The following is a 17,864-nucleotide window of genomic DNA, read 5'->3' on the forward strand; positions in this document are numbered from 1 at the left end:
GCGGGCCCCACAGGTGTCCTCCCCCTCCCTGCAGCGACACGCCGACCCCCAGCTCCGTACCCCCGTGCCCACCATCTCTGGCTCCCTGACTGGAGAAGGGTGGGAAAGGAGAGACACCTACTAGACTGCAAGGTGCGCTCTCGGACCTCCGGGGTGAAGGCCCCCAGCCCCAGGGCCGAGCGGGCGGCCAGCCGGAAGACATACTCAGTGTTGGGCTTCAGGCCTTCCACCGTGAACGAGGTCGTGGGCTCGAAGTTCTTCAGCACCTGGGATGGGCGAGGGGGGAGGAAGAGGAAAATAAACCCAAACAACAGGCAGCAGAGGTGAGGCCTGCCCAGAGACACCTGCCCTGCTCCCCTCGCTCCCACTGGGCACGGGGAGCCCCTCAGCCCCAAGGCTGCTCCGCTTCGCGCTCACCTCCTTGCTGTGGTCTCCTTCCTTGTAGAGGAGCTCGTACTTCACTATGATCTCCTGGCGCGGGGGGCTCCACGACAGCACAATGCTGGTCTCCGTCTTGGCTTCCGCTCGGAAGTTCATCGGCTGCCCGGGAACTGGCACGGGGAGGGAGCCGACGGGGCAGGGGAGGCAAGATGAGAAACAGGAGAAACCACATTAACTTGGCTAATTAGGAGGCTCTTGCCCTGTTTTCTTCAAAGCCTGTGTGGGAAGAGCACGTCAGCAGCAGAATGCCACACGGCAGCGTGGGCAGGTCCTGCCTCCAAAGCTGTGGAGCTACATCCCACTGCAGGACTCCAGCGTGTCCAGAGCTGCTGGAGATGGAAGAATCCCAGTGGATCAAATGCCTCTTTCTCAGCAGTGCAGAATACAACCCTTCCCATCAATCCCAGTATTACAAAACTCTGGAGGACGGAAGCCCGTGAGCAGCCCATTGAGGACACAGGGTTTCCTCCCATACCCCAGGCCAAAAATGTGCTGGGTGACAGCCCACGATAAAACACCTTGTGTTTGCAGCTCAACACATAAGGCCCATTCCCCACCCATCTCTGACAACGTGGTTCCTGGGTACTTCAGGGAGAGTTAAAGTGTCACCACTGCCTGGGCAGTTTTACATCTGTTAAACACACTTGGAATCATGGAATGGTTTGGGTCGGAAGAGACCATAAGGCTCATCCAGTTCCATGGGCAGGGACACCTCCCACTGTCCCAGGCTGCTCCAAGCCCCATCCAGCCTGGCCTTGGGCACTGCCAGGGATCCAGGGGCAGCCACAGCTGCTGTGGGCACCTGTGCCAGGGCCTGCCCACCCTCCGAGTAAATAATTCCTTCCCAACATCACATTTAAATCTCCAGATCCAACCAGCAGCTCTTCCCCCCGCCCAGGGGTGCTCACCTCCTTGCTGTGTCTTAACCTGGATGGGGTCGGACAGGGGCCCGTCCCCCACGGAGGTGAAGGCCAGCACTCTCACGGTGTAGGTCTCGTCCTCCAGCAGGCTGCCCACGGTGGTCAGCAGGCTGTCGTCCACGTTGTGCTTCTGCCAGTTGCTGACGGGCTGGTCGGGCTCCATGGTGTAATAGACTCGGTATCCCCGGATCTGCCCGTTGGGCTCCACCGGTTCCTCCCACTGGATGATCATGGTGGTGCTGCTCAGCATGCGGCCCTGCACGTTGCGGGGGGCGCTGGCGGGGGCTTGCTCCCCAGTTCGGGTGACCACCGACTCACTGGGAGGGCCCTGCCCGATGCTGTTGACTGCAGAGACCCAGATCTCGTACTCGGAGTTGGGGCTGAGCCCCCCGATGCTGTAGCGCGTGGTGGTGATGTCCTCCTTGATCTGGTACGGCCCGTCCTGGCTCTTGGACTTGTACTCAATGACATAGTAGGACACGGGGTCTGGATTGCCAGAGTCCCAGGTGATGGTGATACTCGTTGCTGTTGTCTCTGTCACCACTGGCGTCCCAGGAGCCTTGGGGAGTGCTGAGAATCAGGAAGAACAGGCATTTAAAAAACCCCACAGGTGCTGAAATGGCGCCTAATCGGTCTGGTTGGGGCTGCAGGAGCTGGAGGCACAGCACCAAGCCCGGCAGCTCAGGAAAGTGCTGCTGCAATATGATGAACCTAGTTATCCACTCTATAATCCTCCTCAAACTGCTCCATCAAAGGCCAAGTGTTCAGCTAAACATCTGGAATCATTGGCACAGGCTTCAGCTGCACATCCGCCGCTCCCGGGGCAGGGAGGGAGAGCAGCTCCTTCCCAGCACGTGCTCACGTCTCCTGCGCGGCTCTGCTGAGCCTCTGCAGGCAGGGAACGGCACAGGGCGGGCTCTGCTCTCCACAGCAAATCCCCTGAAATGCTGGGAGGGCTTCCCCTCAAGCCACAGGGCCGTGTTCATCCCCATCTCCCCTCTCCCTCAGCCAGGGAGCCCCCAGGAGCCCGCTGGGGGCTGCACCTGCAGAGCCTGGTACACGTTCTAACTCCGCCTGTTCTCAAGCTCTGTGTGCTCCCCTCACCGCACACTTTAGACCCTTTTCAACCTCCCTTTTCAACCTCTTCTCACCATGGAATCCCAGGATGGTTTGGGTTGAAAGGGGCCTTAAAGCCCGTCCAGTGCCACCCCTGCCATGGGCAGGGACACCTTCCACTGCCCAAGCCCTGTCCAGCCTGGCCTTGAAGCCAAACTTCTCTAGACCTGACCACAGTAAAGCTCAAACTTCTTTCACCTTCTGCCCGGGAGAGCCGCAGGTGCTCACACACGGGAACAGAGCAGGGAACAGGATCCGAACAAAATTACAAAAGACAGAAGGTGCCAGCAGGGCGAGATTCCCCACGTGAGGAGATGGGAGAGCTGGAAGCAGAAGCAATCTGCCCTACACAGCAGCTTTTCAGATTGACAGGGTAAGACAGGGAAAAAAGGGAAGGAAGGAAGGAAGGAAATACTCAGGAAAATAAAGAGGACCTGAGTCCAGCCCCAGGCATTCTTCTGCTGGCACTGCCTGTGCAGACACTCAGGACGGGTGTCATGCCAAGATTCTCCAGTCCCTACTCATTTCTCCTGTCAGACCTTCCTCAGACAGATCCTGATACAACAGGATTGGTTTTCCTTATCCCTCCCTTACTCCCAAGTGCTCCTCCTCTCCCCACCGGCCGGTCCTTTCCCACCCCGCCTCTCCCAGATCCCTCACGGGCAGCCGCAGTCCTTGGAGCAGACAGCAGCTCACACAGAGCTCTACACTCACCCAACCTCAGGGGTTCCTGCTTGGGTTTAATACTCCCCTGCTGAGGACAGAATAGATTGAAGATGGCACCCGTGCTCCTCTTGGGAATCACTAGCTGGAAGCCGGGCTTATTCCCCATCTTGCTGAGGCAACAACGGCCACTAAGATGCTGGAACTAAGCTCTACTGCAAGGCTGCGCATGCCAGAGATCCTCAGGGCCTTGGCCGACTCTCAGGCCTTGGAACAGGCTGGCATGCAGGCTCCAAGCCATCCAGGGCTCCTTGCACAGTGCCCAGTCAGCCTCATCCGTCAGGACAGACACAGCATGCGGGGATGTGAGCCACAGCTCTCTTCATAACAACCAGCTCAGGTGTCCTAAAGCCAGGGAAGGTCTCCAGCCACCAGCTTCCCCTCCACTGTGGGTTTCCCTGTGCGTGGGATCCCCAGGACACATGCACAGATCCCAGCACGGGGCACTCACGGTGCACACGTCTGTCCTGCCACTCGAGCTCACAGAGCTCCACGTGTCCACACAGGTAAGGACAGGGACTGACACTGCTGCAGCCAGGTGCCCACCATGCAGCCACGGTGTTCCCGGCCATGCACACACATCCCACTTGTGCAGGAGCACCTGGACGTGCAGAACTGTGTCCCTGGCCATGCACACACATAAATCCCAGTCATGCAGGAGCACCTGGACGTGCAGAACTGTGTCCCTGGCCATGCACACACATTCCACTCATGCAGGAACACCTGGACATGCAGAGCTGCCCCTACCCATGCACACACACACATATCCCACTCATGCAGGAGCACCAGGACATGCAGAACTGCCCCTACCCATGCACACACACACATCCCGCTCATGCAGGAGCACCAGGACATGCAGAACTGTGTCCCTATCCATGCGCAAAGACCCCACTCGTGCAGGAGCCCCAGGACATGCAGAACTGTCCCCATCCATGCACACGCATCCCAGTCGTGCGGGACTGTCCCTGGCCATGCACACACACATCCCAGTCATGCACAAGCACCAGGACATGCAGGACCGTGTCCCCTGTGCAGGTCAGGCAGCCACAGGCTCTCCCCGTGCAGACACACGACGCCACAGGCACAAACCAGGGGCCATTCCCACTCTGGTGACAGGTGCCACCACCGCTCCCATGCACGGGCAGGACACGTGCCCAGGTGTCCCCTGCCCTCATGCTGGGACACTCAGCCGTGCCCCCAGCACGTGCCCCCTCCCACACGTGCAGCCCCACCCCGCTCCCATCCCTTACATTTCACCGTGATCTGGGCCACGGCCTCGATGACCCCCAGGCTGGACATGGCCACGCAGGTGTAGTTGGCCGAGTCCTTGACGTCCGTGAGCTCCAGCACGTTCCTGCCCACGGGCATGTCGTCCTCGGGCGTCAGGTCCTCCGCTCCCTGCATCCACTTCACGTAGGGCATGGGAGACCCCACGGCCACGCAGGTGATGTTGACGTTGCCCCCGGGCATGATTTCATGGCTGACAGGGAGGATGGAGAAGCGAGGGGCCACACGGCGAACTGTGGACGAGACGCACAGAGGTAACAAAAAAACAAAACGGAAAAAACCAAACCAAAACAAACGAACAAAAAAAAAAAACAAAACAAAGAGGAAAAAAAAAAAGGAAAGAAAAAGAAAGGAGAAAAAGAAAAAAGAATAAAAGATAATTTAAATACAGATGGGGTTTGTCATCGTTTATTTTCTTCCTTCATTAAAAACGAAACAAAAAAACCAAAGAAATTAAAAAATCAAAAACCAAAAACCAAAAAAAAAATAAACTCCAAATAAATTTGTACTTCACAAACAATATATAGAATATAGACATAAAAGCGATATTTCATAGCAACAGGGTTCCATTGATCAAGATTAGACCCATCACAGCACAGATAAATACACAAAAATTTATTAGCAATTTCTCATCTTTACTGGCAAGAGCTGGCATGGCGAGCGCCCAAACTTCTCCTCGGCGGCCGCTGGGGCCCCCAGCTCCCCGCTCCACACCCCGGGCACCTGCTCCTCCCTGTCCCAGTGGGCTCTGAGCCCGTCCCCTTGTCCCGAGGGACAGCCACCACCACCCGGCGGGGTCCCCTCCGGAGAGGGGCCCTCTCCCACCCGGGGCTGCTGCACAGGTGGCGTGGGGGGCCAGGAGAAGCTTGGGACGGAGATGGAAACTTCTCAACGTTTTGCCTTGTTGGACCCAGAGAATTCAACAAAGAGAGAAGTGTCGCATCCCCAGATTCCAGACGCTCCACTGGAGAGGCGAAAGGCAAAGGGATAAACGAGGGAGGAGAGGGAGGCCCCGGAGTGGGACAGAATTTAGTCGGTGTCTGCGTGTGAGAAGCGTCCAGGGGAACACAGCCCCCCTGGAGCGAGAGAGAGTGTGGAAAAGATGAGAAACTCTAATGAAATTTTTGTGGTTTTCGGGTATAGAAACCCTAACGAAGCCTCTTTAAGATCTGACACGGTTCCATCGATAGATGCAGCTCTCAGAGTCACAAACATCATGCAAAATAGGTAAAAAAGAGAGACAGAGAGAGAGAGAGAGAGAGAAAGAGAGAGAAGGAGAGAGGAAAATGCAGAGAAATATAATTTCTGGGCGGCAGCAAATGCCCACATGGATACTGGATAGAAAGTGAGCGACAGAGAGAGGAAGGAAGACCAGGAGAAGGAGAACAAGAGGGGAAGGGAGAAAGAAGAGAAAGAGAAAGGGAGGGGAGGGGGAAACCCACTTTAATGCTGCATACTTTTTCTAGCTGATGTGACTCAATGTGGTGGCTCACATTGTCACATCTCAGCCCTGGCGGAATAATAAATAGAATAGAATTAATAAGAAAAACAAGGTAATGAAACTTTTAACGTTGAGAAAACAGTGACATGTTCTGTGCATCTCCTTAGCAGAGAGGTGGATGCAGCTTCCAGACCTTACACAGGAAGAACATGGACGCAAAGGGGAGGCTGTGGTTTCCTTGGCTCCATTTTCTGAGCTACCTGGGCTGGCTGGAGGGATGCTGGGGGCCCTTCCTCGGGGGGGAAGCAGGGGAACGGACAGAGGAGAACGTGTGTGGATCAGAGAGGGCCCAGGGAGGGGGCTGAGGGCAGGGTCTCATCCCACAAGAAAGACAAAAGGACGCAGGACCCGGGGAAAACGCGGGAACCGCAGCAGGAGTGCAGGATTCCTCCAGCTTCAGGGACAGCCATGCAGGGACTGCCACAGGCAGGGTGGGCGAGGGGCCAGGAGGGTCTGGCGGGCTGAGAACTGCCTGTCCTGCCGTCTGCCCCCAGGTAACCTCGGCACAACCTCTCCAAAGCTTGGTGGCCTTGCCTCATGCCAAAGCAGAGCACAGCAGAGCTGAGCCTGCCATTGTCCCTCCCGGTGTCTTCAGATGTCCCCTGGAACAGTCTTGGGGCTTCCAGTGTTCACCTTCCGGCTTTGGGGATCTTTCCAAGGGGAAGGGCACTGCCCGGAGAGAAAGGGGCTCTTTGCTGTTTAGTGGGGCTTTGGCAAACAAAAGCCTCCTGCAGCCCCTGCACGGGGACAGGGGACAGTGTCACAGGGAGCTCTGCTCTCCCCACCGGGCTGTCGGAGCCTTTTCTGTGGGATCCAGTAGCCAGGAAGCAGCACCGGGAGGCGAGGAAGGGAACACTTCCAGACTGGGCGGCAGGAGCTCAGAGGTGGCACGGGGGAATTCCTGCATGCACGGATTTGCAGAGGGAACAACGGGGAGCATGCCCTCAGCTGGGACAGGGGTGGGGATGGCGAGGGAGGGGCTGCAAACTCACCTGGCCACTGACACCAGGAGATGATTTTCTACCTGCAGAAAGGTGTAGGGAGGTACCACGGTGTTTGTTCCACCTCAGGCAACCCGCTCCCTGCTCCCTCCTGCCACTATGGTGAACACCCAGCCCTAGGCACGAGGGTACAGCCCTGCTCCCTACTCCATCCTGCTTCCCACTGCTTCCAGAGGGACCACACCGCAGAAAATGGAGCCAGGTGGAAACCACACCTGTCACAGTCTGAGACAAGATGGAGAGAACTCGGAAAGAAACGAGTGGGGTCAACATGCAGACAGATCTGGGGTGGGGATGACTCTTCTGAGGGGGGGGCTGGTGACCTTCTGGAGAGGGGAGGCAAGGTGGGAAAGGCGAGGAGGAATGGGGAGACACATCCGGACAAGATCCGGTCAGCAAACAGCATCAACAGCAACAAACAACGGCAGGTGGGATGCAAACACTGAGTTGTCATGGGAACAGAACAAGACAATTAATCCAAACCGAAGCTAATCGCAAAGAAATGAAACCCAACTGAAAGAGAAAGGGAAAAAAAAAAAGAAAAACAAAGAAAAGAAAAGAAAAAGAAAGAACAAACCAGAATTTAATAACTGAAAAGCATCATCTGATGTAGGGCGGAGTGCTGAGAATCGGAGTCTGAAGGGAACCGACTGTTCCTGGCTGTGGTTTTGGGCAGGGAAGGAGAAATCCACTCACAAAACACAAGCTCAGGGGCTGCTCAGAGCACGATCCCAAAAAGGTGCAGAGCAGCCCTGCCCTCCTCCTGACAGCTCCCGGGGGTGCAGGTCAGCCCTGGGGGCTCAGGGACCCTTTCTCTGGGCTGGTTTCGTGGCATTTGTCACCCTCCAAGGGAAGCAGCCAGCACCTCTGGGTGCCAGCCCTCAGCACCACCCCTTCCACAAGGAGGGAGAATTTGGACTGGGGCTGACACCAGCCCAAAACAGGCAGCGGCACTTCCTTGGTGCATCCTGGTTTAAAAAAAACTGGACTCTCCTGCGTGCACAGCTATACCAACATCCACACACTGATCTAGGACGGGAAAGGAACTCCAGGTAAATGTTGGGGACCTCAGAGAGTCCCCCGGATACAGCCCTGCGATGGCTCAGGGCTGTGACAACCGCAGTGGGCACAGGGTTCCTCTCTGGCTACCCAGAGCCACCAGGCTGCCGTTTATTTTAATTGCTGCGACATTTGCATTTGGCTGGAGACAGGGAATCTGTCAAGCTGAGAATCTCTGGGTCAGCCTTTAGGTCAAGGCCCAGGAGGAGGAGGAGAGCCGTGGTGGAAAGGAAGCTGGAGATGGAATCAAGACCAATTGCAGCCCTGGGTCCAGCTCCACGGCAGCTGAAGGAGGGGACTTTCACAAGAAAAAAAAAAATCGGGTGAAGAGATTCCTTCCATTTTTGCTATCCAAGGCTTTGAAAGGATCGGGAAGAACAAAACTCCCTCTCTGGGAAGGAAACCTTGGGAGGGGGCAGTCAGGGCTCTGCTTTACAAACACTTGTCTAACAACACTTTTCCCAGTTTCTGGTTCAAGAAGGACCTTCCCTGAGTTCCGGGGCTGTTTGGTTCCCAGGACAGCTTTGCCAGACCCTGCATGCGTACACGGATGTGCATGCTCCATGTGCAACAGCTCCCCACAGACACACACAAGCAGGCACACACAAACAGACATTGTCCATGGCCAAAAAACTCTCAGGAGCTTTTTTTCAAACAAGGATACAGCTTGTTACGGACAGAACCAGATTCCAGGACTGGAGCTGGGTGTTTGGGATGCAATTAAATTATTTCAGTGCAGAGAAGCCATTTCAGAGGCACAGGAGAATTTCTTAAGTGCAGTTAGTTATGAGTCTGTTTAATTGTTGGACAAGCATTTCACACTGCAAATCTGCACCCCAAATTGTGCTCTTTTTTAGAAGCAGAACAGATCCATAACTTTTCACACCCTTGGGAAGCCAATTGGTTTTGTTGCTGCTCACGGAGGCAGAGGTTGACCCAGTTTGTGTTCTGTGAGTGGCATTTTTGGCTTTTTTGGTCCCAATCAGCACGGCTCAGGTTCCCCACCACCACTCGGGGTCCACAAGGCGGGAGGTGTTTTTGCCAGATTTCCAGAGCTGATGGGGAGAGACACTGGGAGATCCAGGGCTGGCTTTTGCAACACCAGAATCCTTCCTTAAAATGTGTTCCCATGGTGCTGCTAATGAGAGAAACCCGAGGACCCACCAGTTTGTGCTGAGGAACCCCACCAGCTGCTCTTTTAAAGCCCCTTCCAGATTATCTCAGAGAGAAAGAATGTTGGAGGAGGAGCGAGGTGGGGAAAGGAGAATGTCCTGGACAAGAACATGTCACTTCAAACCCCGATTCACATTAAACCAACTCAAAGAGAAACGCATCTTATACCTTAAAGAAGAAATCAATCGAAAAAGGAAACGAAAGAAAGTGAAGTGACTGGTTGAAAGCACCAAACAAAACCAAATGGTATTAAACATTTTGACACTCAGCAAGCTGCTGCTCCAAATGAGGTGAGAAGGCGGACATTATTGGCCATTTTGGGGAGACAGGAGTCATTCCGTCTTGCTCCAAAATGAGGAGGGGTAGGGGAAAGGGTGCCAAAATAATGTGCAGCCTCTACGTTATTAGTGAAGCTTAGATTACACCTGTCCTCCCCTCCCAAAGGTGGTGTGTCCCTGGCCCTGCGGGTCCGTGCAGCCGCCTCTGCCTCCTCCCTGCCCCGTCCCAATTCCAGCCTCATCCCCTGGGGCGAGACCTCCCTGGGGTTTGGATTTCCGACCTCTGAAGCTTCCCTCCTCCTGCCCATCTCCTTCCTCATTTCCTTCACAGCAAATAAAATAAATGCGTAAGTAGGTAGATAAATAAAGAATGAGACCAAGGCTTGGATTTGGTCTGGAGGAAATCCATTACCTTCCCAATAATTGTTACTTTTCACTTAAAAAAAACCACATTAGCTGAGCGACAGGCTGGCTGAACATCTCTGGTCTTTTGCAATTTTCTTTTTCTGTTGTTTTTTACAGGATTGAACAGAAAATAATCAGAATCCAATTGTTTCTCAAGCAGCTCTGTAATTTTAAACACAGACTTGACTGGTTTAGTTTTTGTTATTTTAATTTGACAAGGTGTAATCTAATTTTTTCCCCTAAAACAAAGAGAACAGCGATGCAAAAGGTGTAAGAGACACAGGCAGGCAGAGATTTCGAGATCAGTACAGCACAGTGTTCCTGCAAAGTGCCCTCTATAGAGAGATAGTCATGTATATACATCGATATATACACAGTTTGGATTTTTTTTGTTTGTTTGTTTGTTTTTTTTGGGGGGTGGCTTTTTGTATCCATTTCCATTTCCTGATACCCTTGAGAAATCCTTCTGCAGAAACACAGTGAAGTTTTTGTTTGCTTTGTTCGGTTTGGAACTAGAATTTCAGAGCTGAGGACACCCCAAACATGGACAGGGCGCTCCCCCACCCACAGAAGTGCCAAAATAACCCTTAAAAAATCATCCCAGAGCTCTCCATCCCTCAATTTCAGCACCTGGGAACTGGGCACTGCAGAGGCAGCTGTACAGCCCAGGGGTGGTTCTGCCTCCCTCCTTCTCCATTAAAGAATTTATCAATCTAGTCTAAGGAGGTATTAAAATTCCTACAGTTTAAAATGCCAGTGACTGTTTTGACCTTGTGGCTATTTGTTAAATCTCTAGTGCATGTGGAGTTATTTCCTTCAACCTCTAAATGGGGACTGAGAGGGAAAAGCTCAGCAAAGGCTCCACCTGGAACCGACCAGCAGCTCTGCTCTGATGGTCAAATTACTCATGAGCCAAACTTAACCCAGGCTACAGGCTAAATTATTGCTTAAATTAGTCACATTTTAATCTATTTTGAAGCTTTATTTCCTGAGGTGCTCGGCACACTATCCCTGCCCTTTCTGTGGGTTTTATTTTAATTGATTTCCACTAGTTCAGCTCTTCCATGTTTTGCCCTGGCCTGGTTTCAACTTTGGTCTCTCGACGAGCTGAGGTTTTCCAGAGAGCCTTGGGAGCTGCTGGGAATGTTCTCAGCAGGGCCTGGGCTGCAGAACCTGGCTCGGGGTGACAAAGCTTGTGCTGATGGTGACACACAGCAGAGGCAGGCACCGGGCTGCTCTAAATGCCTGCTGAGCCATTTTCAGCTCCCTGGGCTGGCAAAGAGCAGAGCCACAAGAAGCGGGAGCACGGAGCAGGGAGGATTATCCCTGCAGCATCCCAGCTCCCTCTTCTACCTCCCAGCAGGGCCCCAGTGGGTGAAAAAGGGGGAAATTCTTGATTCTGCTAAATTCAACCACGACAACGTCTGCGGCAGCAGCAGCTCTGCGCCCTCGGGGTATCCGAGGCACAAATCCTCCCTCCTAACCCCTGGGACACGGAGGAGCACAGGGACACGGGGTCCCGACACAGCACCAGGGCTCCAGGCCAGCCAGCAGCTGCGTTTTGGGGTCAAACCTGAGCGATCCCGGTGGCCCTGCAGCCCCCCAGATTAAAGAGGAGAGCTGCAAAGTGCTCTGTTTCCCGGGGAAAAACAGCTCTGGCAACAGGTCCTGGCTGGGGGGACACAGGTCCTGGCTGGGGGGACACAGGTCCTGGCTGGGGGGGACACAGGGTCCTGTCTGGGGGGACACAGGTCCTGGCTGGGGGGACACAAGTCCTGGCTGGGGGGACACAGGTCCTGGCTGGGGGGACACAGGGTCCTGTCTGGGGGGACACAGGTCCTGTCTGGGGGGGACCAGGTCCTGGCTGGGGGGACACAGGTCCTGGCTGGGGGGACACAGGTCCTGGCTGGGGGGACACAGGTCCTGGCTGGGGGGACACAAGGTCCTGGCTGGGGGGGACACAGGTCCTGGCTGGGGGGACACGTCCCCTCACTGGGGTAAGGGCTGAGCCCCCGGGTGGTCCCTGGTTACAGACAAAAACTCCACAGAGTGCTTTGGGCTGGAGGGACCTTAAAGCCCATCCAGTGCCAGCCCTGCCATGCACAGGGAGCCCTCCCGCTGTCCCAGCCCCGTCCAGCCTGGCCCTGGACACTGCCAGGGGTGGGGCAGCCTCTCAAACCCCGCCGTGGGCAGACAGCTCTTGGTTTGCAGGATTTTGGATCCATCCTTTCCTGCAATCACTATGGGCCACAGGTTTGATGCCACTGGCATCCCTAGGGATACAGAGAAGCATCCAAGGAGACTTTAGAAAGCCGGGTGAGCCGTGTGGCTCCCCTAAAACCAGGAGGTGCTGACTCTCCCCTAGAACTGCATCTGTCTTTCCACCGACCACAGGTGACCCCTGGACAGGCGGCTCAGCCTGAACGGCCTCAGTCACACCTGGGCTGGTGGCAGAGGTCCCCTCACCTGCTCCTGGCCCGGTTTGTGGTCTCCACAAAGACGCTTCTGCCTCTGGCCTTGGGCAGCCCCTGTCAGCACTGTGTTATTCTGGCCCATGGCGTTATCTGACCTATTAAAACACACGGGGCGAACCCTTCACCAATAAATTAAGACCGTGCCCATGGTTTGGGTTGGGAGGACCTTAAAGCCCATCCTGTTCCCACAGGACACCTTCCACTGGACCAGGTCCAGAGACAACTTTAACAAAGCCCACAACCTCCTCTAGCCAGGTATCGAGTCTCATTTCCTCTCCCAGTGTCATTCCAGCCTATCATGATTTCATCCCATTTAGCTTTAGTTTATTGTTGTTGGTGTCATTATCATTATTATTATTTTTATTGGCTCTCAAGGAAGAATTTAATCCTCAAGCCTTCTCAGATCACAAGAGATTCTTAGCAGCAGCAGTGCAGTTTGGCCATGTTAGAAATACTTTATAAACGAGAAAATAAACAAATAAAAAATAATGGTGTATAAATCCCTTTTTAATTGCACCTAAATCCTGAAACTCAAACTCCTAGTCATGAAGGAAAATCCTGTAATTAGGAGTGATTATTACCTTTTAGTCCTAGGCAGGAGGGAGGTGAGATGGGAAAACCTCGTTTCAAATGCTATTCCTTTTTTTTTTTTTTTATAGAACAAGCATTTTCTTTTATTTTCTTTTCTTTTCTTTTTTTTTTTTTTTCTTTAAAAAGAGCCTTGGGACTGGGGGATGTTTTTTGGCTATTGTTAGCATCCAAGTCAGAAGAGCCAGAGCTGGTCTCTTCCCGGAGAATTCTCAAGAGCGCAGCATTTGGGAGGGGTACCCTGGTTCCTGCGGGGAGGGGGGAGACTCGGAAGGGGAGGGGAGAATACCAGCACTGAGGGTCCGAGCACTGAAATCTCAGCATTTTAAGAAAAAAAGAGAAGGACAGACAGAGAGAAAGAGAGAGAGAGAGAAAGAGAGAGACAGATAACTGTGTCAATACTGCACTGGATTTCTCAAAAAAATCACACAGCTTTAATACCTGTGCCCTAGGAAAGCCGCTCCTTTGGCAGCTGATCGAGGTGAGGGCTGAGGGGCGGAGGGAAAGGCATTCCCGGGGAAGGGGCTGGCATTCGGCTCTGCACAGGGAAAGCACCAAGCACCACTGGCACCACTGACACACTGCACACCCCTGGGCACTCTCCCATGCGTCTCACCCGCCGGGGTGCTCACATGGGAGGCAGCAGGAGCTTCTGCGGGGTAAACAGGGACGTGAGAAGAGGGAAAAGAGGCATTTTTCAGCTCCAATGTCACCCGCCGGATTGCCGGCTGCTGTTTTGCAATGGCTGCAGCTGCCAGATGTGCGCCAGCACTGTTCCAGCGCCGGCACAGCTGCATTCTCCTCCCACGCTCCTTTAGGACGGAGCCTCTGCCCTGTGCCCGGCCGGCTCGGGCGGCGCCTGCAGCAGGCAGCGAAGGGTAAATCACCGGGAGGGGAGCGGGACTACGGGGAGGGGCAGAGCCAGGAGGCAGCTGCCCGGCTGCCCTGCCCTCCCCGCACGGCCAGGACGAGGGGTCGGCTCCTCCAGGGGACGTGCCGGGCTCTGCCTGAGCTGCGGCTCTGCCTGAGCTGGGGCTGTGCCTGAGCTGGGGCTCTGCCTGAGCTGGGGCTCTGCCTGAGCTGCGGCTCTCCGGGCGCTCCTGGATTTGGGAACAGCAGGACGCTCTGTCAGTGCCACGCTGGGCTGGCAGCCCCTGTCCCCGGGGTTACTGGGGGGAACTGGGCCGGCAGCCCCCGGGGTTACTGGAGGGAACCGGGCCGGCAGCTCCTGGGGTTACTGGGGGGAACCGGGCCGGCGGCTCCTGGGGTTACTGGGGGAACCGGGCCGGCAGCTCCCGGGGTTACTGGGGGGAACCGGGCCGGCAGCTCCTGGGGTTACTGGAGGGAACTGGGCCGGCAGCTCCTGGGGTTACTGGGGGGAACCGGGCCGGCAGCTCCTGGGGTTACTGGGGGAACCGGGCCGGCAGCTCCCGGGGTTACTGGGGGGAACCGGGCCGGCAGCTCCTGGGGTTACTGGAGGGAACTGGGCCGGCAGCTCCTGGGGTTACTGGGGGGAACCGGGCCGGCAGCTCCTGGGGTTACTGGAGGGAACTGGGCCGGCAGCTCCTGGGGTTACTGGAGGGAACTGGGCCGGCAGCTCCTGGGGTTACTGGGGGGAACCGGGCCGGCAGCTCCCGGGGTTACTGGGGGGAACTGGGCCGGCAGCCCCCGGGGTTACTGGGGGAACCGGGCCGGCAGCTCCTGGGGTTACTGGGGGGAACCGGGCCGGCAGCTCCTGGGGTTACTGGGGGGAACTGGGCCGGCAGCCCCCGGGGTTACTGGGGGAACCGGGCCGGCAGCTCCTGGGGTTACTGGGGGGAACTGGGCCGGCAGCTCCTGGGGTTACTGGGGGAACCGGGCCGGCAGCTCCCGGGGTTACTGGGGGGAACCGGGCCGGCAGCCCCCGGGGTTACTGGGGGGAACCGGGCCGGCAGCTCCCGGGGTTACTGGGGGGAACCGGGCCGGCAGCTCCCGGGGTTACTGGGGGAACCGGGCCGGCAGCTCCTGGGGTTACTGGGGGGAACCGGGCCGGCAGCTCCCGGGGTTACTGGGGGAACCGGGCCGGCAGCTCCTGGGGTTACTGGGGGAACCGGGCCGGCGGCTCCTGGCGTTACTGGGGGAACTGGGCAGTGACCAGCGGGCGAGTTCCCATGGCTGGGGACGCCCTCGGAGCAGGGTCAGGGCTTTTCTTTGTGCGCAGGAGGCGGAACAAGATGCACACCTCAAGAAACAAATGAGCAATAACGTGACCCAGGGGCTGCTCTGACTCTTGGAATGACCCCCTGGGTTCTCACCATCTTTTCCACTTCCCAGATCCCTCCCTCCCCCAAAACAAAGGCTTGTCCCAAATAGCAGGGCTTCCATGGACAGGCGTTAGAGCTGTGTGACTCCTTTCCTCCTGGAGGGATTGAGGAGTTCAGTTACCACCGGGTGGGCAGGAACACTGGCTTCTCACAATGCGTTTGGAATAAACTACAGCACAGCATAACCAATCAAAACAGAAACGGGAAATCAAGAGAAAGCAAAAAACCCAACAGAACCAAAAATTTGGAAAGTAAGAGTAAATCCACTTCAAAGAAACCAGAATCGTATAACGAAAAGAAATTATACATATTTATATATCGAAAAAATAACTCATAATTAATTTAAAAAGTGGCATGCAAAGAAGATTGTTACATTCTCCTATCATGCATCAGGCCCAATGTCCAAACGGCAAGGTAACCATGACGACAAAAAAGTGCAAGAACTCAGCAACATTACCAAAGGATGCATAGAGAGGCCCACAATGCAACTCAACTCATCTCCGAGAGACCCGGGAACGCGCGGGTCTCGCTCATCTTAAAGATTTCTTGCTTTTTCTCTTTTTCATTTTTTAAATTTTTTTTTCATATTTTTTTTTTTCTCTTACGAATGTAAAAATGTGGGTAAAGAAAGTAAAAAAGAAAAAAACCACACCAACCTTCTCGTAGCTCTGAGGGATGTTAAGGGGGTTTGATGCGGAACACAATGACATGAGGAGAAGAGAAAAATAGGGGAAACACAGAGAGAGTAAAAAAAGGCCTTCTCAAGGCTGTCAGCTGCAAATTGATTGATTTTTTTTTCTCTTAACCAAAATAAAAAGAAAGGAAAAAAAAAATGAAGATAGTAACGACCCTCTTTCCTGCCTTCCTAACGCTCCCCCTCCCATCCCTTTCAGCCCAACCAAGCTCCGCAGGGAGGCCGGGCTGGGAGCAATCCTGGCGCAGAGTCAGCCCCCTGAGGGGTCTGAGCCCAGGCAGGATTCTCCCTCCCTGCAGTCCTTGTGCTCCTCGGAGAAGGGCAGCGGAGCAGCCCCGGGCAGGTCCCCCCAGCCCCAACCCAGCCCTGCTCACTCTGCCTCCACCATGGGACTGAATAAGGAAAAAAAGAAATAATTAGAAGAAGGAAAAGAAAAGCAAAACCAAACCAAACCATTTTCCTTGCAATGTTCAAACTTACAACTCCTATCCCAGGTGGTCTATAGAGACAAGCATGTTATGGGAGAAACAAGTCAATTGGAAACACAAGAGTGCTCGAGACTCTTTTAAAACAACAAAAAAAAAAAAAACGGGAAGAAAAATGTGCATGAACTCTCCCACCCACCAAAGCAAATCCATTTCAGAAATTTGTTACCTTTCCACGATATTAACACACAAGAAACAAGGAATTAAACAGCATGAAAAACACCCAGACCACAGGCCGAGCTGGCACACGCTGCTCTCTGCACTCTGTCAGTGCTGGTTTGCAGGCAGCCCCAGGTGCACACTGGGCTATGGGAACAGGAATTTCACCTGGAGCCCCCTCATCCAGGTGTGGAGACAACACCGTGTTACAACCTTTGTCTCCCGGGCAGTTTCCGAGTGGCCAGAAAAGTAGAGGAAATTTATAAACAAAACAATAATGAAAAATCCCCACTTTTTCCTGTTTCTTTTCTTTTTAGGTTGTTTTTTTTTTTTTTTTTTAAAAAAAAAGAACCCAAACCATTCCAGCTAAGCTGTCTGCAATGGATTCAGCCCTGAATTAGTATCAGATCCAGATTTACGTTCCCAAAAGCGGAATTTCGGGGCCCAGGCGACAGGGCAAATTTCAAACGCAATTTTCCAGCTGGCCACAAAAGGCTATTTAAAAATTTAGCTTGGAAACATTAAATTATTAAAAGCCTTCTCTCCATGTGCATGTGATTTAGTGAGCGTGAGACACGAGAGAGAGAGAGAAAGAGAGAGAGAAAGGAGTGCACACAGGAGCATGGCTCTGCATTGGACTGCAGATTAACGTGAGTGTAGGTGGGAGGCGCCTCCTCTGTCGATGGGATGGAAATGGGAACACTTTGCCGGGATGTAACTTTTCTTTTTTCCTCCCAACGGTATTTTTCCTTTTTTTTTTTTTTTTTTTTTTAAATCGAGAAGGACCAGCCCTGCTCTCTCATTACCAAAAGGGCTTTTGCTGTGGAAAGATGTTAAACCAAAGCTACACGCAAAATATTACAGGTCAGAGAGATTAAAATAAGAGGAAGTGGAGAGGCTGTTGGCCCACGGGGTGGGAGACATGGGCGGGGAGCCCATCCCCTGTCACCTGTCCCCCCCTGGGGGTGACTGAGGCAGGGGTGTCACTGTCACTGAGGCAGGGATGGCTGCCGGTGTCCCCAGCCTTTGTGCCCAAGGCACCGGGGACAAATTACTGCTGGCAGAGGGAAAAGCAGCCGGGGCTGAGGGAGCAGTGACAGTGCGGGGACACTGAGCTCCGTGCCGGGGGCTGAGAGGGTCCTCCCCTCCTCTCACACCCACGGCAGCCGGAGAGGACCCTCCCCGCTCCCAGAGAGCGGGGCTGCTTTGGGAGAAGGGGAACTGTGGCCTCTCTAAGCCAGAGGGGCTCACTCCCAG

General features: G+C 54.5%; 1 protein-coding gene across 1 annotated transcript in view; it reads right to left on the minus strand.

Moving 5' to 3' along the window:
- PTPRS (protein tyrosine phosphatase receptor type S) overlaps positions 1-17,864 on the minus strand; it is a 96,623-nt gene that overhangs the window by 40,148 nt on the left and 38,611 nt on the right. The window contains exons 8-11 of the mRNA XM_066205483.1: positions 4,451-4,720; positions 1,350-1,931; positions 418-551; positions 122-266 (exon numbers count right to left, since the gene is read on the minus strand). Coding sequence (XP_066061580.1) covers positions 122-266; positions 418-551; positions 1,350-1,931; positions 4,451-4,720 — 1,131 coding nt within the window. The remainder of the gene's footprint in view (positions 1-121; positions 267-417; positions 552-1,349; positions 1,932-4,450; positions 4,721-17,864) is intronic.

The sequence above is a fragment of the Chamaea fasciata genome, unplaced genomic scaffold (assembly GCF_029207755.1).
Source record: "Chamaea fasciata isolate MVZ Bird 193981 ecotype frontalis unplaced genomic scaffold, bChaFas1.0.hap1 SCAF_28, whole genome shotgun sequence".
NCBI classification, from domain to species: Eukaryota; Metazoa; Chordata; class Aves; order Passeriformes; family Sylviidae; genus Chamaea; species Chamaea fasciata.